The sequence below is a fragment of the Staurois parvus genome, unplaced genomic scaffold, assembly GCF_062004578.1.
Source record: "Staurois parvus isolate SC_StPar_1 unplaced genomic scaffold, SC_StPar_1.0 ptg000402l, whole genome shotgun sequence".
NCBI lineage: Eukaryota > Metazoa > Chordata > Amphibia > Anura > Ranidae > Staurois > Staurois parvus.
Genome location: NW_028318198.1, coordinates 5,111,531 through 5,133,024, shown reverse-complemented (window position 1 = coordinate 5,133,024; position 21,494 = coordinate 5,111,531). Strand labels below are relative to the sequence as shown.

At 40.6% G+C, this 21,494-nt stretch overlaps 1 protein-coding gene across 1 annotated transcript in view; it reads right to left on the bottom strand.

The window, feature by feature from the left end:
* LOC149455146 (pancreatic alpha-amylase-like) overlaps positions 1–21,146 on the bottom strand; it is a 36,464-nt gene extending 15,318 nt beyond the window's left edge. Inside the window, exons 1-6 of the mRNA XM_089686607.1 lie at positions 20,976–21,146; positions 17,117–17,263; positions 7,933–8,130; positions 7,519–7,749; positions 3,895–4,028; positions 2,236–2,358 (exon numbers count right to left, since the gene is read on the bottom strand). Coding sequence (XP_089542733.1) covers positions 2,236–2,358; positions 3,895–4,028; positions 7,519–7,749; positions 7,933–8,130; positions 17,117–17,263; positions 20,976–21,143 — 1,001 coding nt within the window. The 5' untranslated portion in view covers positions 21,144–21,146. The remainder of the gene's footprint in view (positions 1–2,235; positions 2,359–3,894; positions 4,029–7,518; positions 7,750–7,932; positions 8,131–17,116; positions 17,264–20,975) is intronic.
* Positions 21,147–21,494: the final 348 nt, after the last annotated feature.

Sequence of the window (21,494 nt, the reverse complement as noted above, 5' to 3'; positions counted from 1 at the left end):
GATTAAATACCACCAAAAGAAAGCTCTATTTGTGAGAAAAAAATGATCAAAATTTCATATGGGTACAATGTTGCATGACCGCGCAAATGTCAATCAAAGTGTGGCAGCGCTGAAAGCTGAAAATTGGCCTGGTAAATAAGGGGGTATAAGTGCCTGGTAGGCAAGTGGTTAAAGGCATTGTGATAAGTCACAGAACATAGAAATTCATGGCATAGTATAGAAATAATACAGCAATATCTCATGGGAACAAAGAGTAACTAAGCATGGGTGATAAATAATGGCCTATAACAGTCAGGTTATCAGTTTGGACTGGGTTAAAAGAGAAGGGGAAAGAACAGAAGGAAGGACGCACCAGATGAGGTTGCACCAAGGTCATGTACAGCCAGGGTCAGGAGATAAAGAAAATAGTGGATAGGGAACAGCTGTGGGTTCCTAGGGGGAGTAGGAAATGAGCCTGCTAGTATTTGTTTATATTCTTTAATAGGGAAGAACTCCAACCAGTAAAACCATGTAGTGCAAAATGTTGTCCCCTTCAGAGGGCTAGTTATTTCCTCCATATGATTAATATCTTCATTTCAGCTGAACCATTGTCGTATAGTGTGCAGTGAGGGAAATTTCCACAAGGCTTGAATGCAGGAGTGGGTCACATTGACCAGGGGAATTACAACATAGTTTTCGTAGGATTTGAGGGGGAAATCATTATGGCGGAGGAGGAAGAAACCTGGATCTTTTGTTATATGGTGATCTGTAAACTTTTGAGTCAGTGTATGTACAAGTAGAGTCCAAATGTTCTTTAAGTAATGGCAAAGCAAAAAAAATGCATTAAGTCTGTGTGTGTGGCATCACAGGAGCCTAGGCGATATACAGCTGTCACATGACCCAGCTCTTTCCCAGTTTGTCTGCAGGAACACATAAGCAGGAGGAGTTTCTGAGTGCTGCAGACCTGGCAGTGGCGTTGCTCTGTGGATTTCTGCAGACAGGCTGGGAAAGAGCTGGGTATCGTGACAGTTGTATATTGGTTAGGAAAAAGAAAGATTAAGGAGGAGAGTGTTATCTATGTTGTCATAAGTTCCTCATTATTAGGAATCTGTTAAATTGCGGAGTGGTGTCAGTCGATCATGGGAATGACAGACATGGATATTGGAGGATAAACAGAGAGGGGTGAAACAATATCGATACTGGTTGACTTCCTTCCCACTTTGTTTTTTTTAATAAGCAAATCCAGCCAACCATGAGAATGAGGGACATGGCTATTCAGTGAGTTCATACCCAAAATGGGGAATGCCATCCTTTTGCACATTATGATTTCTTTTAGGGAATTACAAGATTTGGTGGAAGAGACATTTTATGGACTTTTTATTTTGCACTCATGCTGAGTGATCACTTATTCATTTATTTATTTATTCACGTATTTATTTTTTGCACTACTGAATCACTTTGAGGGTTCTTTTGTTGGTCATATTATAATTTGTAGGTCAAATCTTAAGGTGAGCAGAGAGTGGATCCGTAACACAAGCACATTGTTGAATCTTTGATGAGATTGCATTACTACTTTTATTTTGATGAGGGGTTAGGTCACCACGTTTTTGTTTATTTGTTTGAAAAAAATATTTTACTTTTTTTGCTTAGCTTTTACCGATAAGTGGTTCAAAGGACCCTGTACTGGTTTGATGGGACAGGGATTATCCAACACACCTGCCCTTTTTCCCCTATTAGGTTAAGTTGCATATAACTGGAGATGAGGTAGTTGTTATGCAGGAAGCCCACTGTTTTTTTGGTCCATTTAGGTCCCTTTCTCTGAAAAGATCAGACTGATGCCAATAGACATTTGAAAAGGTAGCAGTGAAGCATGGTAGACATTTGCCAACCCTCTTGCTGTAGTTAGTTTATAAACCTAGTACACTAGATTGCTATATTTGGGGAGTTGGGTAGCCAAGTGCAATAGAACAGTATACGAGCTTCTTGTGTCAACTCAGCAATCTTATTTTGTAAATAAAACCTTTGCTGGGTTATGACTGTGCCTGAATAATGTCACCCTGGACCTGTGGATGGATTTTGCTAACTGCTACCTGTCCCAATCACAGCTTGTTACCATTATTCTTTTGCCTGCTGAATGATTGGCATGATTGGCATTATTGGCATAATCAGCACCTTAGGAAAACCCATATATTTATAAACACACACATACAACTCCTTTAAACACAAAAACATTCTTTGGTTACTTATCAATTCTACCGAGCATCCCAGAAGGTAAGAATAGAAGCTCCACCAGCACCGTGTCCTCTCTGGTTGTCATGGTTGTCAACAAAGACCAAGGCTCTGTCATTTGGCATAAAGCCCCAACCTTCTCCCCAATTCCTACAGAGGGACAATAATGAACAGCATTTTAGAAAAATGATTTAAGACATTGATTCTTATTGATATTTTTACCAAAAATACAAGCTTTTAGAAAAGCTTTTCAGCACGTCTGGTTACTGGCATAATTCCAAAACAAAAGCTATATTCTATACTAATGATACAGTATGTCATAAAACAAGATAGAAACAAAAAATAAAGCACAGACTGAAATTACTTCTTCTAAATAGTACCAAATTTAAAGCAGACCTTAATTAATCATTAGTTATGAAGAACACCAAATCAATATTAAAAAATAAAAAGTACCTATTGAAATTTTCTTATAAAAACTTTGTTATAGATTTATTTGGGGTTTTAGGCCCGTCTAGAGACCATGACGTGTCCTTGCATAATACATTTTTTATGTAACCCCCAACCCTGAACTGGGGCTACTATGTAATTTTAGTTTTTGGCTGGACTGTAGGCAGCTCAGACTGATTGTACAATTCCTAATTGTTGTTTTTTCCCTAAGATCAGTTGGATTGTGAATTTCTCACTGTTGCCTGTAGCTGTCACTGATACTGCAGGTCATAGTATGAGACTTCACAAACAGGCTGAGTTAAGTATAGTTATATTTCCTTCACACAGCTCAGTAGGAGGTTCATGGTCACTGATGCATGCTGAAGGAGGATATAAATATCTGGGGGAGTCCATGTGCTCTCTCTCTTCCTCGAGGCTGAGGCCTAGGGAGGTGCTGTTAGAGAGAGCACATTGTGATTAATCCCAGAAGCCTATTTGGGGCCTACATACTCTGAGGTGGTCCTGACACTGTCCTGCTTGCTGTGGAGGAAGCTATGCCAAGGTGAGAGGATCCAGGAGAGTCGTGTTGCTAGAGAGGGCCAGAAAGAAGGTTGGTTTCTCAGAAGGGCCTGGTGACTTGCTTGAAGGACTCATTGTAATCTGGAAATGAGCTTGCAGTGTTGTCGGGTTGGCTTAAAGGTCTTGTCTGTGAAGCTGGACTTTGTTCTGGAGTCTGTGAGTGATCTAATGTGTTATCTTGGACCCTTAACCCCGCACTCCCTCTACCTCCTCCTCAGTTCTACATTAAAATTCTGAAAAAGACAAAATGTGACTGGCATCCAATTTCTGTTTAAGATTTGCCATTATTGCCATGGACTCAGCCCTGGGGTAAATGCTGGCTCCTTCCCTGTCTCTGGAGGTGTTAACCTGTCTGTAGGGGACCAGGGGGATGCTACATTTATTAATTTACTAATTTGCCAAGATAATTAATAAGATAATAGAAAGATCAAAGATAAAGGCAGAAACAAAGAACAACAAAAAATTAAAAGACAGCAAGGTAAGACAGTTGTATAGAAATTGAATTTTATTTTGGCTTGTTTCCTCTTTTGTGAAGATATTTGAGAAAGAATGGTTGATGCATGACCTGTCCATTAATTTTCTACTTCTTTCCACTGCTTTGACTTGAATGTAACAACAAAGTAATATAAATGTTTACTCAACTTATTAACCAAAAAATTTAAATGTCCTTTAGTTTCTTACTTTAAATATGCCATCTTTTCTCCATTCCACTTGCGGATGACTGTACCAAGTTTGGCTCCATATTTAAATTCAGTGACACGGCCAATCCCAAAGTACTCATTGACAGAAATGGCCTCACCTCCAAGATCAATTACCTGAAATAACATATTATATACAGTATGATCTTCTTGCAGCATCATGGGGCAAATACAGCTATGTTAAAGAATCATATATTGGCATATATTGGCATAAAGAGGTGATAGGTAGAGTATAGTCTACTTCTCTACAAGATGCATGGTTGTTGGGGTCAGGTATTAATAAGAGCATGCATATTTAAAGTATACCAGCTATGAGAACATCAGAGGTGGTATGTGTTATATAACAGGTGGCTCTGTAGTGCTGGGTAAACATACATCTTTTTGTTTAAAAACTCGCTTGGCAAAGTGTAAAGTCACTTGTCTATTGTTTGCATTTTCCTCCAGTACAGTTTGGTCTTTGTCATTGCTTGTAAAGCTGGCCTTACATGTGGGGATTTGATAGAACAATCACAATGCAATAAAAAACGTGGTGATCACACTTGCAGTTGCTGTGTGTTTTTCTGCTTTCTGTTTATTTTTCACTATATTGAAGCTGCCAATTCATTCCCCATTTCGACTTTACAATCAACAAAATTCTGGTTCTCAAATTAACTCATGGGTGAAAGACTGATTCATTTTCAGTGATTTTTTCAAATCATATGTGCAATTTGTAGTGGTTGGAATGTCCCATGTGTTTGGGTCTTGCACCCCACATCAACTACCTCTTAGCGCTGGTTCACATACATGTGGATTGGATGCGATTTGAACCGCATGCAATCTGCATGACAAGTGAAATAACATTGCTTTCTATGGTGTCTGTTCACAGATGTCTGGTGCACTGGTGGTCCGGATTCAATGCAGATTCAGTACGGTTTTAAAAGAGTCATGTACGATTTCTGAGCAGTGAGCTGCGGATTACAGGCTATTGACTGCCATAGGAACACTGAACAACTACTGTGTCAGTTAGCTGTGAGAACTGAGCTTCAATCCACACTGCACATGTTTGAATCAGCTCTTACCCTAGGTTCACACCCAAGCGTTTTCCTCAGCGTTTTGCAGTACAGTCCATTTAACGTGATTTCCTACAGGAAATGTTCACATCTCCGCGTTTTCACCTGGTTCGTATTTTGGAAAGGGTCAGGAACTTTTTTAAAAAGGTTTTGGTTCTATAGACTTCAATGGAAATGCTGCAGGAAAGCATGTATTGAGTTTTGTTGCATTTCTGATGCATTTTTGCCTAGTTTTTTAATGCATTTTGCAATTTAAATCTGCTTAGCAATGCGTCAAAAATGCATAAAAAACCCAGGTGCAAAAATGCAAAACACAATGCAAAATGCAATGCAGAAACAGCTCAAACACAACCTGCATATGTGAACCTAGCCTTACAGCTTTTGTTTAGATCTACTCAACTATGACCTTTTAAGGAAAAAGGATCAAATTCAAAACCCTAACACTGACGTACAAAGCTGTCCACCATACTGCCCCAAACTACATCACTGACCTAATATCCAAGTACCGCCCAGCACGCACACTCCGCTCCTCACAAGACCTCCTTCTCTCTAGTTCCCTGGTCTCTTCCTCCCATGCCCGCCTCCAGGACTTCTCCAGGGTGTCACCCATCCTCTGGAACTCCCTGCCACAACCCATCAGATTATCACCTACTCTCCTCTCCTTTAGGCGCACCCTGAAAACCCATCTCTTCAGGGAAGCCTACCCCACCCCTGCTAACTTGCCGACCTCCTCCACTCTTCCTACCACTCCATCCTCCACAGCTATCTCCTCCTGTACCACTATCCCCTCCCTCCTAGATTGTAAGTTCGAAAGAGCAGGGCCCCTCATGTTTTGCATTGTATTGGTATTGTTCTGTCACATGTTCTGTCCCCCTTTGTAATGTACAGCGCTGAGTGAACTATTGGCGCTTTATAAATCTATGAATCTTCTTTCGTGCATGTATGTAAGACTAGCCATATGTGCATAGATTAGGAAAATTTAATAGACACCTCCATCCATGCTAAACAGTGTGGATGAGGGAATCTCTCCTGCTAGCTATTGTATTGAGCAGCTGGCAAGACCCATGACTGCTGTATACCAAACCAGTGACTACATATGACTGGATGAAGTCATTGCTCAGCCAACAATTTTCAATCCGGCTCCTTTGACAAGAATCAATTGTGTGGCCAGACATATAAGGCCAGACTAAGGACCGTTCAAGTCAAATTGGGACTTTTAATTTTACAGATATTAAAAGGGATGTAGTGTGGCATAGTAAGTGGCCAGTGTGTCCTAATATTGATAGGCGGTGTCACATGCCGCCAGTCCAGAGACCGTTAATCAAGAATGCAGACAGCAGTGTGTGCAGGGAACAGCATGTGGTAATTAATTTTCTTGTGAACTACGGCATAAAACCCACTGATATGGCTTCAAGCACAGTATGGTGATGAGACGCTCAGCCGCAATAAGACATTTGAATGGTGTAAATGTTTCAATGGTGGCCGTACATCCATCAGAGATGATCCCAGCCATGATGGTTCATGGCTGTTATGAAATTGCACAAGAGATGAATCAGCATTTCAGCACTGATGACAAAGTGAAGCAGGCTGTCCTAGGGTGGTTCATGTGTACTGACAAATCTTTCTATGCTGAAGCTTTCCAGGCAGTAGTTAAACGCTGGGATAAGCATATAAATGTAGCAGGGGGTAATGCTGAAACATAAATCCAGTTTCCACTCCTTGAAATTTGTTCTTTTTTTATATAAACTCAAAAGTCCCGGTTTGACTTGAACACCCCTCATAACATAATACTGTAACATTAAAGAAGAGCTCCAGTCTCCAGTGAAAAAAAAAAAGTCAGCAGCTATAAAAACTGTTGCTACTGATTTAAAAAAAAACAGCCACTCACCTGTCCACCGGCCATCCTATGACCACAGTGCCCGTATCTTAAGTGTAGGCACCCAGCTGTCACAGCTTGCAGCTTCACAGCCAGGTGCCCATTGCACATGCGTGAGCAGCAATGTGCATTGTGAATGGTCCCGCAGTCCTCTAGGATCTGTTATGCGTACCAGAAGACTGAGGGGAGGATCACAGTAGAAGTGGGAGCAGGTACCTGTCAAAATCAGGTACCCGCTCCTCAAAGGTGCCAATCCTTAATGGGGAGAAGAGGACGAGGCCTTAAAGCAGAACTTCCCCTTTTGGGTGGAGCTCCGTTTTAAGTTTATTTTCCAAAAAAGGTACTGCTAATGAACAAGCAAGGTAGTATAATACCATAATTTTTTTTTTTTCTTCACATGCTCAGCCTTCATGCAAACAGTGTTTAGAAAAGTGCTTTAAAGACTTTAATTAATCCATAAATTGTAATTTAGTTTAGCAGATTGCTTTAAAAGGCACAGATTAGTAACTGTAACATTGTTGGGCTGGAAACAGAACATTTATAATAAGTAAATGTTATGTATAATATATAAATTTATAATATGTTAAATCTACCCCACTGTAATATTATGTACAATGTAGGTTCACACATAATACTTGGGGATGAAAAAAGATTTTTTGTGGGATGTTATACATGAGATTACCTCTTGAAAAATGAAAGGTCTTGCGCCACTGGGGAACCATCTGGTGTTGAGGTTCGTCAATCTGTCTGAAATGGCTTTCAGATCTCCAGGCCACATGTGTTTTGCAGCATCCAGTCTAAAACCAGCTACTCCAATGTTAATGAGATTATTCATAAAGTCTGCAATCTTTCCACGTACATAATCTTTTTCTAGAGCCAAGTCCACAAGGCCAACAAGTTTGCAGTCTCTAACCTAGGTGTGGGAAAATAATTTCATTATTTGATAGCCATTTATAAATTTTGCTGTGCCATATAAGATGATGTGCATATGGTTATAATACATTCCGTGCAGATAGATAGATAGATAGATAGATAGATAGATAGTAGGCAGATATAAAAGGAGACACATAGAAAGAATGAATTACAGGTTTTGTACCTGATAAGCATCACTATAGTTCTCAATTTCACCGCTGCCAGTCCTACACTTTCCATCATTGAAATCCAAGGCAGAATATGGAACAGCAGGGAAATCTCTTGAACCTGCATTGAAATAGCTGCCACAAGTCGAATGCGTGCCTGCTCCCATGCCGGAGCCACACATGTGATTAATGATAGCATCCACATAGATGTATACCTGTACAAGAGGTAACCAGAATTATATATTATACATGATATATTATGTTCAAAGTGTATAAAACATTAGGTGTTTGCTAAGATGTATTATTGGCACATTTAGTATATCAAATTAAGGAGTTCAGTTAAAAAATTAGACCAATTACTTGTGTACTTACAGTAATGGGTAAGTGCATTACTTACAGGACTAGTAATCAGCTGAATGACCAGACACATAGTAACTGTAACTTGCAGCTTGCTAATCAAGTGCAAAATAGAATCAATAATGCAAAACAGGGGCAGAATGGCAACTAGTATGCATATACTGCAGAATAACCCAAAGCAGATTATGAAAGCTGCACAGACATGGACTAGTCACAGAAATGTTCTTACAACTTAATTAGGGTAGAATTTGGCTGCATAACATAGTCTCTAGGTTTCTTTAACAGGGAGTCTAGCTGAGAATCACTAGTTCAGATAAACAGTTTAGAACACAAATGGCTGTGCAGTAGGGTATGGGTGTGGCCTGTTCTAGCTCCCTGGTTGACCACTAGATGCCACCATAGTTTGAGAAAGAAATTCAGCTTAGAAATTGCTTGGGTTTAGGTGCAAGCCCTGCCCTTGTTAGAAGAGGGGTACTCTGGGCAAGGATATATTAGGATGGCACAGAGCTTTCTTTGTTTGTTGCCACAAAGAGATTAATTGCCGGTTTTCTCCGTGGGTGAACTGGACCAATTCAAAATGTAGACAGCTGGGCCTTTTTCATTTATATTTCCCTTTGGGGGGAACACTACAGTAGTGCAAGAAAGTTATGAAGGTTTTGGATTACTTGCATCTCCCTGCTATGAGATACTGGACTCTGGGGCCTCCCTCCTGTGAACAGAGGGTCTCTCATTCCCTTCTTATGCAAATTTCTCTCAAGTATGCTGGACTGTTTCTAACTTAAGATGAGTGCAGCCACTGTCTAGGGTTGGCTGAAGTATGTCAAAATCTTTGCTTCTGTTGCTTGAAAAAACTGTTAAAGGACATTCCTGGTGTAGATTCCTCTTTCTCCTAACCCCTATATAGAAGTAAACTAAACGTGTCAAAATCTTTGCTTCTGTTGCTTGAGAAAACTGTTAAAGGACAATCCTGGTGTAGATTCCTCTTTCTCCTAACCCCTATATAGAGGTAAACTAAACTTGTGCCCAAGAGGCAAAGAGGGGCCCGTTGATGTAAAACTAAGTTCATACTTGTGCAATCCTCGTTCATTAAATAATGGGCTGCCCTTCCCGCAAAACGTGAGTAGAAAAAATTCCTGGACCCCCTCACATAAAGGAGAGTAGGATAATTCCCTTGGGAGGGCCTGTGCTCATGGTATGCTGTGAGGACCAGGTCATTACTACTTGGTCCAAGCAGGACCAGTTTACTAGGCATGCAATTAACCTCATATCAGCAGTGAAGACTAGAGTAGTTCTGGCAACACAAGCATACAGCTAAAGGATCCAAGGCCTGAGGACATGGGGGGCTACCCCAGGGAACTTGAGTACCCAGGTAGCAATTGGGAGGTACTCCCTACACTGACTGGGTCTTTTGGAGGATTTGTGGATTATTAGGCTGCTGCTCGGCTACCTGCACACTGTTTTTTACAATTTAGGGCCTCTCATCTGGCCTCTCTAAATTGCTGAAGAAAGGAAGCTCAGAAATGTATCTTCCCTAGGCACAGGAACAGGAATGCAGGGAATTGTGTGAAATGGAGTTAAAGTGGCCTTCACCTGCATTTTAACATGGTGAGTAAATGGGTACTCTGCTATAGTGCTTAAGGGCAGATACAGCATTTCAGCAAAGTTAGGTTAGGGTCCTGTTTACCATTCCTATATTCCCCACTTCTGTGTCTTTTCTGCCTTTAGAACTTTTGCTTTGAATTGATAATAAAGTAACAGCTGAGCATACTACCACAACAACCAATACATTTAGCTAAGAAACATTTATGTAAATATAAGCTAAAGATTATTGAGGAGTGTTAATAGTATAGTTAGTATTTTTTCTGTTTCAGAAGTGTAAACATAGCTACAGTATCTGCAAGACTACATTTAAGAATAAGAAAAAGAAGAAACATTGTGATCATCAGACATTTTCCTTTTATTATCATAGCGAATAGTGAGAAGTAAACAAACAGTTTTTTACATTTAAAGTAGATTAGCACTGACACACAGGGCACTTTTTGCTTTCAGTCACGAAAATGAATGAACAAATCAAGACAAACTACAACCTACAGCTCTTACTTTTATATGGCTGCAATGTTGTGAGGTTACCCTAATCTGTCATTTATTGTTGTATTGTGTGTGGCCAGCTTTAGTGATTGGGGAAATATGCTCTTTAAAGTGATACTAGAAATTTTGTTTTAAAAATAACAAGTATGTCATACTTACCTGCAGCCCTGAGCCTCCTCTTCTCCGGTTCCAAACCAGCACTCCTGACTCCAGCTGCTTGCTCTGGAGGCACTCGTGCATGCTCACTTCCGAGCTGCCTCTGTGTTTCTATAGGACACACAAAGCGCTGCTCGGCTCCGCTTCCTCCTCACTGTGATTGACAGCAGTGTGAGCCAATGGTTGTGTCTGAGCCAATGAGGAGGAAGAACCAGGGAGAGCTGATTCACATCGCTGGATTGAGATCAGGGTCAGGTAAGTGTTAAGGGGGGCTGAGGAGGGAGCTGCACACTGAAGGTTTTTTACCTTCATGCATAGAATGCATGAAAGTAAAAAAACCTTCAGCGTTTAGGACCACTTTAATTGTCTCAGGATTCATCAACATTTTATGGAACATTAGTGTTAAAGTAGAACTTAAGGTAAATCATTTTCTTATTTTGGATAGACTAAGGAGGATTATAGCCCCTGCCAGTTTTATTGCCATCTGTGTCCTATTGAGGAGATTTCCCTTCACTTCCCGTCCCATAGCCAAAGTAGGACATGGGAGGAAATCCCTCCAAATAGTCACCAGATAGCAGTGTCCCCATCAGAAGATTCTCCTATTCCTGTCTTGGTAACCACTCACATTTTCATTCACTTTCGGTGATAACAGTCACAAGGACATACTGTATTGAAAGGGTGGATCTCTCTAACAGGGAAACAGAATGCAATAAAATCCTGACAGGTGTTCTAATCTCTCTCCACTCTACATCTAAAACAGTAAAAAAAAGTGTTTTGCCTTGAGTTATACCTTAATAAAAAAAAACTGTCTCAGTAATCACAAATCTTTCCACATAAAGCATTGTAAATGCCAATTATGTTTTGCATACCACGTCACCCTTAAAGTATATGTAAACCACCACCTTGTAAAACAAAAAATTCAGCTTAAAATAAGAATGAAAAGCAAAACATTTGGGAATGAACTGTATATAAAAACATAAATACCTTTTATCCCCTTTTTATAAGTGATCACATATTCTCTGTTTTCAGCTGCATAAGGAGCTTGGAGAGCTGGGGGAGGAGAAACAGCAGTACACTGGTTTTTCCAGGAAATGGTTGTGCATGGGGGATGGGGTGTGTCAGCACAAGCGTGATCATTGTATTAACTTCCAGTACAGCCAGAAAACTGACCACACTGTGCTCTCATGCTTTGCATGGTCAGTTTTTAATAGGAAAGCAGAGGGACAGCCAGGGATGCAAGGTTTTTCACACAAAAGAAGCAATACCAAGAGAACAGGATATGTTTTGATACAAGTACACAGTACAGTAGGCACATACCAGGAATATGACATTTTGGTTTTACATATTCTTTAACATATGACTTTGTTGTGTGGTTGAGCTAACTGCAAAATCACAATGTATATTAAATTGTGTTTTTCTTATGTTCATTGGTGGACACAGCTCTTCTGATTCTTGACCATAAGGTTTATATGCTACCTACAGTTGTGACCAAAATTATTCAACCCCCACTGAAATTGAGTGTTTTGGCCAGTTTGACATTGCTTTTGATCATTCAGTCATCTTGCTTACATTTACATTAAAGAGGCACTTGTAGGTCAGACAAATATAACATAACAGTTATAATGAAATAACCACAAATGTCTTTTCTGTGCTCACAGCATTATCAGTTTTATTCAACCCCCAAGTGACATTCAATCTTAGTACTTAGTACAGCATCCTTTTACAGTTATAACAGCTTTTAAACGTGAAGCATAGCTTGACACAAGTGTCTTGCAGCGATCTACGGGTATCTTCGCCCATTCTTCATGGGCAAAGGCCTCCAGTTCAGTCACATTCTTAGGCTTCCGCACTGCAACTGCTTTCTTTAAGTCCCACCAGAGGTTCTCAATCGGATTTAAGTCTGGTGACTGCGATGGCCACTCCAAAATGTTCCAGCCTTTCCTCTGCAACCATGCTCTAGTGGACTTGGAGGTATGCTTGGGATCATTGTCCTGTTGAAAGGTCCAACGTCTCCCAAGCCTCAGGTGTGTGACGGACTGCATCACGTTTCCATCCAATATCTCCTGGTACTGAAGAGAATTCATGGTACCTTGCACACGCTGAAGCTTCCCTGTACCTGCAGAAGCAAAACAGCCCCAAAGCATGATTGACCCTCCACCATGCTTCACAGTAGGCAAGGTGTTCTTTTCATCATAGGCCTTGTTCTTCCTCCTCCAAACATAGCGTTGATCCATGGGCCCAAACAGTTCTAATTTTGTTTCATCAGTCCACAGAACACTATCCCACAACTTTTGTGGTTTGTCCACATGGCTTTTGGCATACTGCAGTCGACTCTTCTTATTCTTTGGAGACAGCAAGGGGGTACGCCTGGGAGTTCTGGCACGGAGGCCTTCATTACGCAGTGTGCGTCTTATTGTCTGGGCTGAAACTTCTGTACCCACATCTGACAAATCTTTTCTCAGTTCCTCAGCAGTCACACGGGGACTTCTCTCCACTCTACGCTTCAGGTAGCGCACAGCAGTCGAAGTCAGCATCTTCTTTCTGCCACGACCAGGTAGCGTTTCAACAGTGCCCTTTGCCTTGAATTTGCGAATGATGCTTCCTAAGGTGTCTCTTGGTATGTTTAACATCTTTGCAATCTTCTTATAGCCATTGCCCTTCCTGTGAAGAGAAATCACCTCTTCTCTTGTCTTCCTGGACCATTCTCTTGCCTTCACCATGTTTGTAACCACACCAGTAAATGTCTAGAAGGAGCTGAGTATCACAGTCATTTTAAAGCTGCCTAATTGGTGCTTATTATGCTTGATTGCTGCTCGGTGACATCCACAGGTGTTTTCAATACCTGATGGAAAGCACCTGTATGAACCTCTGTTCTTCAGAGTGGTAGTCTTTAAGGGGTTGAATAATTGTGGCAATGAAGAAACCACATAAGAACCATTTACTACTGTATTACATAAACAATTGATGTCATTTTAGTTGCATTTGGGTAGTTACAACGTCCTTGTAGGATTTGATTCTGAATACAATTCCAAATGTACACTATAGTCCCTAAACCCCTTTACAGCATTGGGGGTTGAATAATTTTGGTCACAACTGTACACTAGGCAGAAAAAGAACACAGCACTGCCTATGGGCAGTCCTAGTTGGCATAAACTCCCTCTCGGCTATAGGAAAACCATGTGTTTGGGACAGGAGGGCACACTGTCTGAGGCATGGTTGGTGCAGCAGCATCTGCAGCTGGCTTACTGAGCACATCCACAAGTGGCATATATGTTGGCACCCACAGCACTTCCCTGGTGGGCAGGTGGTCGTGAGTCCTTCCTGGGGTACCACCCTCTTTGCTGTAGTCCACCTGGGGGGTGTTTTGTTCCACCCTTTCCCTCGGGTGTCCTAAAACTTGGTGGTGCCTTGTCTGAGTTGGTGGGCGTTATGGAGTCTTATGTGCACATGTCCCTCTTGATCATCTTATGCAGGCAGCAAGAGCTTCAGGGTCCTCTGTCCCCCTAGTTGTGCTGTTTATAGTCCTAGGTTCATCTCCCGGGAGGAGGCAGTGTTAAGGCTCAATGTGAGCAGAAAACACCCACCACTGTCACCTGCATACTCAAATGTTTCTGAGCCCAACTTGGGCTCTGCTGCCATGGGCTCTGCATTTTCTGCAGGCCCTGAAGATGCCTCCCGTGATTCGTTAGACAGAAAGGTTGAGTCTTCTGCCTCTGTAATCGCACAGGGTAAAGCGCTGGTGACTGTACTGATTACTTCCATGAGAGCGATGCTTAAAATGGAGAATTCTGCTGGGGTGGCCGACAATGTGCCTGTGCCCTTTGGTATGCACAAGCTGGCTAGGTCCATTAAGGTTTTTCCTTACACAGGAAACTTTGATAAGTTAATTTACAAAGATTGTAAATGGCCAAAGCGTCCCTTTGTGGTTGTGAAGCACTTTGCAGTATAATACCTCTTTGAGGAGGCCCTTCTGAAGAAGTGGACATCACTTCCTATGATGGATCCCCCTATTTCAAGGCTAAACAAAGTAACCATGATACCATGATCTCTCTCCTTTAAGGATCCTGCAGACTGCCTTAGTCTCGACTTGAAGCAAGTCACAGTATTTGTCTTGGTGGATGAGCACCAAAAGCTTTGGACTACAATTGTCCAGCAAGCAATCCTCTCTGTAGGCTTGCTTGCAGGCTCTGGGTCTTACGGTGTCCACATCCATTCAAGACAGTCTTATATGCATAATTCTGTATGAGAGTTCTATAGAGGGAAATCCTGTTGACATCAGACAAGTCTCCTGCTTCCCTGGACAACTAGGTTCATCTGGGCTAGTCAACTAGGTCCTCCCTCCTTTGGTGGCTCTAATCTCTTCCCCTGCAGGCCAGGAAGTCCTTTCCCTCCTACACTGTTTGGTAGTCATGAAGTAGGGCAGCCTGTCTGGATGGGGAGGTATCCTGGGTTCGAAATGAGCACTAGATCTCTGGACTCCAGGGGAGGCTCAGCTACCCATCATCGTTCTGGCCTGCGAGCGATCAGGCTGTTTCTGGAGCACTGGACAGATCTGCTCCAGGGACTCCAAGTCAGGAGCCAATCACACAATGCCACAGCACTTTCTGGCTCTCTCCGTGGTGCACATTGCAGGTGTCGAGAATTGGCAGGCAGCTTACCTCAGTCACCAGACAATGGTTTAGGGGAGTAATCACTACATTTGGACATGTTCTATCAGATCTGTCTACTCAGGGGGACCCTGTTTGTAGGCAGCCCACCTCAACAGGAAGGTTCCAAGGTTTGTGGAAAGAGCACCGGACCCCTTAGCAGATGCAATGGATGAGCTGGTGGCACCAGTATCATCTCATTTAACCTGAGACTGAAGGTATTCCAGTCCTTCTGGTAGCTCCAGACTGGCCTCATCATCTGTGGTATGCTGGAGTGGTATGGCTGGTCAAGGATGCTCCTTGGCTATTGTCTCCCTGGGAGGACTTCTTGTCCCAGGGTCTTGCTTACCACCCATCTCTGGCTTGGATGGCATGGCTATTGAAGACAGATTTTAAGCAACAGGGGGTTGTTGGGATTGGTGATCCTTGCAATGTTTAAGGCAACCAAGTCTACCTCTAAGAAGATATCATGGCACTTGGAAGACTTTTATTCCATAGTGCAAGGCTCTAGGTGTTAATCCATGTTCCTTCTCTGTGGCTCAGGTTTTGACCTGTCATTGCAAAACAGCTTGCCTTGGTTACCATTAAAGGTATGGTTCTGCTCTTGCTGGGTTTTTTTCAGCATCCATTGGCCACACATTTCTTTTATCCACAGTTTCATCCAAGGAGTTCATCATGTGATGCCTTTTGTGTGTTCCCGATTGCCGCCATGGGACCTTCTTTCGGTCCTCCAGAAGCCTCTGTTTGGAAGTATTCAGCTTGCTGTTTCTCAAAGGTGCCTTCTTGATCACCATGACCTCCCTGTGGCAGGTGTCGGAACTAGCTACCTTATACTGTGAGTATCCCTTTCTGGTCTTGCACAAGAATAAGGTGGCTCGCCGCCCATGCCCTTCCTTTCCTCCGAAGGTGGTTTTGGATATTCACCTGAATTACACCATTGTCCTGCCTTCCTTGTGTCCACGGTTGTTGCATCCTAAGGAGGTTGCATTGTACTCCTTGGATGTGGTCAGGGCAATTTGTGAGTGTGCCTGTCTGCTATGGCCTTCTTTCGGAGATTGAATTCTCTTTTGGTGCTCATGGGCAGTCCAAGAAAAGGCCTGGTGGCCTTCTCTACTATATAATCTGTTGGATTTGGCAGACTATTGTCCTGGTGTATACAAATAAAGGTTGGGCTCCTCCCTTCCCTATTGTGACACGCTCCACCAGGGTATTTAGTGCCTCCTGGGCATTCTGACCTCAGGCATCTGTGTCTTAGATTTGCAAGGTGGCTTCCTGGTCATCTGTGCACACTTTAAGACAATTTATAAGTTGATGTGTTTGCATCTTCAGATGCTTGTTTTGCAGCAAGGTGCTGCAGTCCTCTTTTTAAGATTCCTTGTTTTTGGTTTGCCCACCCCTTCCTCGGACACTACTTTGGGGCGTCCCTATGTTCAAGAATCACAAGAAAAACATTTTTCCACTTAGAAAAAAGAATTTAGAGTAAACTCAACAAGTAACTAAAATACAAAGTCATTTTATAACAAATTCATAAAAATCACATCATATGGACAGATAATGATATGTTCAAGAATTAGAAGAGATTCGCCTGTCAATGAACGTAAGAGAAAATGGGGTTTTTGTTACTCACTGTAAAATCCGTTTCTCTGAGTTAATTGACGGGCACAGCACCCACCCCTATTTTTTGGAGTTTATACGTCTGACACTGCTTTGTGACTAACTGGCTTGCCTATAGCAAAAAGGGGTGTTATATCAACTAGGACTGCCCATAGGTGGTGCTCTGTTCTTTTTCTGCCTAGAGCCATACTCCTGTAGGTGGCAGTATGAACCCTCTGGTCAAAAATAAAAAGAGCTATGTCCATCAACGAACTCAGAGAAAAGGATTTTACAGTAACAAAAATCCTGTTTTTACCATTAAACATATTCATAAAAATATTATTTTTTTTTATCCACCTACCCCAACATTGTTACATCTGGTCACCATGTCTCTGAACTGCTGTTCATTGCCAGATCTAGTGCAGAGATTGTAGCTTATAGGCTGGTATCTTTCATACCATGGTCTCCAGGGATTGCTAACAATAACATTCTCATTTGGTGGAGAAATCTGTAAAATACAAAGGCAAATGCAATGTGCTGAAAATAATTTATAAATCTGCATTACACCACTGGGCTTAAAAGTCTAACTTTTTATAATCGGATATAATGGCAACATTACAAATGCACTTAGATATATTCACTTTAATTTCACATAGATCATATGATTATTATTATTATCGTCCAACGTAATATAAAAATATTGGTTGTTAATATACTAAACATGGAAATCTATACGGAGTTTGCAAAATGTTTGATGTTAAGTTTCAAAACTTTTGGCTAAAATTTGGAGGTGATTTGCAGCATGTTCTTTAGACCTGTAAACCTGTGTTAGGATTGGGTTATACTTCCTACCCCTATGACAATTGGTTTGTGCTGCTTCCTCCTACCCAAATCAGCTTGATAACCCTAGGATCACACTAACATGATTTATAGCCACACAAGACACACTCTGAGTCTCCTGGAAGGGTGAGTGCACTGTGTCCCTTCTCTTTTGGCAGCTTAAAGTGGAAGTAAACCCACATTTGTATCTTTTACCTACAGGTAAGTTTATAATAAAGTTTACCTGTAGGTAAAATTAATATCTCCTAAACGTACAACGTTTAGGAGATAATTGCTTTTTTTAACAGCTGGCGCATGCATTCTGAAGGAACGGCATACCTGTGCCATTCCTTCAGAGCACTGTGCCGTGGCCCGAGACTCCCTCATGCATGAGGGGAGTGACGTCATAGTAGCTTGGCTAGTCAGATGGCCGAACCTCATGAACCCTGAAGGAAGACCCGGTGAAGATGGAAGCCTCTGCAGCGGGGATAGCGCATCGCTGGAGATCTTCATTTTAAGGTAAGTCCTTCATAAAGTGCTAGTTTGCGATGCATACTAGCACATTATGATATTATCTTGCAGGGGAATTTTTTTTTTTTTTGCGAGCTTCGGTTTACTACTGCTTTAAGTTGATTGGCTGAACTGAAAGTACACAAACCAATATTCTAATAATTAAAATGAACAAACTGGGGCAGCAGGAATGGAATATAGTATTTTACATATGGATGTGTTACTGACAGTCAGAAACATAGTGTGTTTCTGAGTGTATGCCTCCTCCAGAAACTAGTCCATGACCTATAATGGTTATGCAGAAATTTGTCTCTGCCTTTGTTCAGGTAAAATACCTAAGAGGGATAAAGGGAAATCCAACTAATTAAATAACATCATCATTTTTCATAGTATCTAACGTACTGCACAAACCATTGGCACTATATAAATCATGTGTAATAATAACAATAACATTTTAACCTAATGAAAAAATAGCAGCACAACAATTAGTCTGTGCAATTTACTTCACATTAAGATGTAACAGAGTGACATTTTAGGGACACGCAGATCATTATTGCCAAGGACCTTGATAAAGGAGTCCTGTATGGCCTTGAAATATTGATCTGCTACATCAGCATGTGAACATATTCGTGTAAACAAGCAGCAGATTGCTGGCCTTTTCTTCTATTTGCTTTCAATGCCACCACTGTTGAGATTCTAAGGTTCCAAATGAAGGCATGTGGTATAGGAACACATGAAATTTTAACTTAAGTACATTCCTTTGTTTGTTTAATATTTCAAAAGGCAAACTACTTCTTAGAACGTTTTTTTTTAATATATACCAAACAGATTTTTAAGGCACGCACACAAAGAAATGTTAAAAAAGCAATTATAAATTATGTTATTTATATAAAAAGAAATTAAAATATGATTTTATATTTGCATAATTAAAAGACAGTCCATTTGGTATATATATTAAAACTTTTTTCTAAGAAATTATTCATTAGGATGTGGCACTCTATATAATTAAGTCCCTAATTTAAAAAAAAGCAAACTATGTCAACAAGCTTATGAGAAACACCAAGGATGCTGTAGTACTGAACAATCTTGCCTTCCTCAGAGTCTACCCCAAATATCTGAATGGAGCTTATATGTTCTGCTAATGTTAGTATGAGTTTCTTGCAAGGTGTTTCATTTTTTTCTCACAGTTCAACAATATATTAGTTTTTACCTAAACTTGGCACTAGTATGGCTGCCTGTATGGGCCCCTGTAGCAGGGACATTAGTCTATAAGTTTCAACAAGGAAATAGGCTAATGTGAAGGGTGTTATGTGCTCTGTGTTTTTGGATTTCAGCTAATTTCATCTGGATTTAAATGAAAGACAACAGAGGATCAATTTACAGTAAAGAGATTCTAGTTATCCTATTTTTATTTGCAAGTTAAAAAAAAAAGTTAAACTTTTACATAAATATATCTGATATTTGAAAAGGGACCCTATATGTGTGGAGTTGTAAGAAGTAGTTTTGCATTGGAGAGTGCACATAGAAAAGTATTAATGGGGATGGAGGCTGGGCACAAAAATTCAGAATAAGGGATTATTCAATTCAAATGTAATACAATATAAACTATCAGCAATCAAGTCTGTTTAAAAAATATGACTATGTACTAAAGTGAAATCTAGCTGATTTGTTTGCCTAGCTGCTTTATGCTGATTATTATCAACTTTCTCTTTATTGCCTCTTTATTGGTTTCTCAAATATCATAGTGATTTCCCAGTATCTTGTAAAACTGCCTTCCACAGTTTCTGTATACCAGAGAATATCCTTTACTACAATATACAGAATGGTTTCTTTTGGAATTTAAATCCATCACTTTGTTCAATGTAACAATTTGTCTAGCTTTTGTAATGATATACTGTAGCTGTTCTCAGCTGTTAGATTCTCCCTAATGTAGTTTGCCTCCTAGACCAGGACTAGTTCCACCTTAGTTTAAGGAGGTCCCAGGTTAAAGGTGATAGTAGGTGTGGTCTGTGATCAAAATGTAAAATATTGATCAAAAGAGGGGAGATTGTAAAGGATATTTGTAAATTCTCTATAAAACTTTATTTTTTATTTTGTATGCTTTGCTTACGTATTGTACACTGCACTCCATGTGCACACGGCACTAATAATGTTTTCATTGCGTTTCCTTCAAGTCCTGATTACAAATTAGCCTGCCTATGTAACGCCCCTTGTTACCATAAAAGTACAATTGTAATATTAATGTGATACCTACATAATCATGTGTATAAAAAACTTCAAACACGCTGAATTAACAGAAGAGTGATTTGGAAAATGCCAAGTGTATCTTTTTGTGTCTGTTCCCTACTGCAGAAGTTATTATTCATTTAGAACCAGTAATCAATATGAGGATATGAGTTGCCTACCTCTAAAATTTTCAGAATTAAAGTCCAGAACACATCTACTAAGAAAAGGTGTACCTATTGCAAAATCTTCTGTTTTTAGCCTTGGATAGAGTAGGGATATATTATATCTTATTATTATAACCTCTGTTAGGTGTTACTGATATCCCGGGTTCCCTTCACTCACTGTTCCGTGGACAATCTTTTTATCAGACAGGAAGTGAAAGGAATTCTCCAACAACACAGACGGGAGTAAAAATGTATTTTTTACGTTAAGTGGGGGAACACTTTCTGTTTGGTTAAAGGTTGTCCCCAGAACAAAAAAAGGGAAAATCTTCCCAGATAGCAGTAAAGTCTGTTGGGGGATCTAACCCTTCTCCACTCTATCCAAAACTAAAAAAAAATTGGGGTAAAGAAACTTTAATAATTGCACAAAGCAACTTTTGTAACACTAATGAAAAAGAAATTCTGAGTTTTATCAAGGTAATGTTTGGGGTATAGTATACTTACCTGTACTCCTCCAAATCCATTTGGTGCCAGGTATCTTTCACACTCTGCTGCAATGTCATCCCATCTCCACTCAAATAAGTGGACAATTGATGTTCGTCCAGCTCTTGTGTTGGGATTGTATTGGGCTGAGCAAAGCCCAACTGCCACCAAAAGAACTAGAAGCTTCATCCTGCCTGCAAATGTGCCAACATGCTCTCATTCTGGTCTTATAAATGGTGGGTGTTTCATAACTGTGTCAATTGACCACCTGTGATTGTTTATAGTGATATAAGTATCCAGGTGATGATATTATGGAAATTCCCATGAGCAGGTTTGTTTTTCTCAAATGCATGAAGTTTTTGCAACAGATAAACAGGGCAAATAGAGTTCATTAAAAAAAATTTGCCCTAATACTTGCAAGCTCCCTAGATTTTGCAGATTAAATAAAAAAAAAGTAGTTGTTCCAAAACTGATTATTTCAGATCCTTTTTGGGGGACCCTGTGGCATAGTGAGGTAGTATGGTATCTTACACACCATTT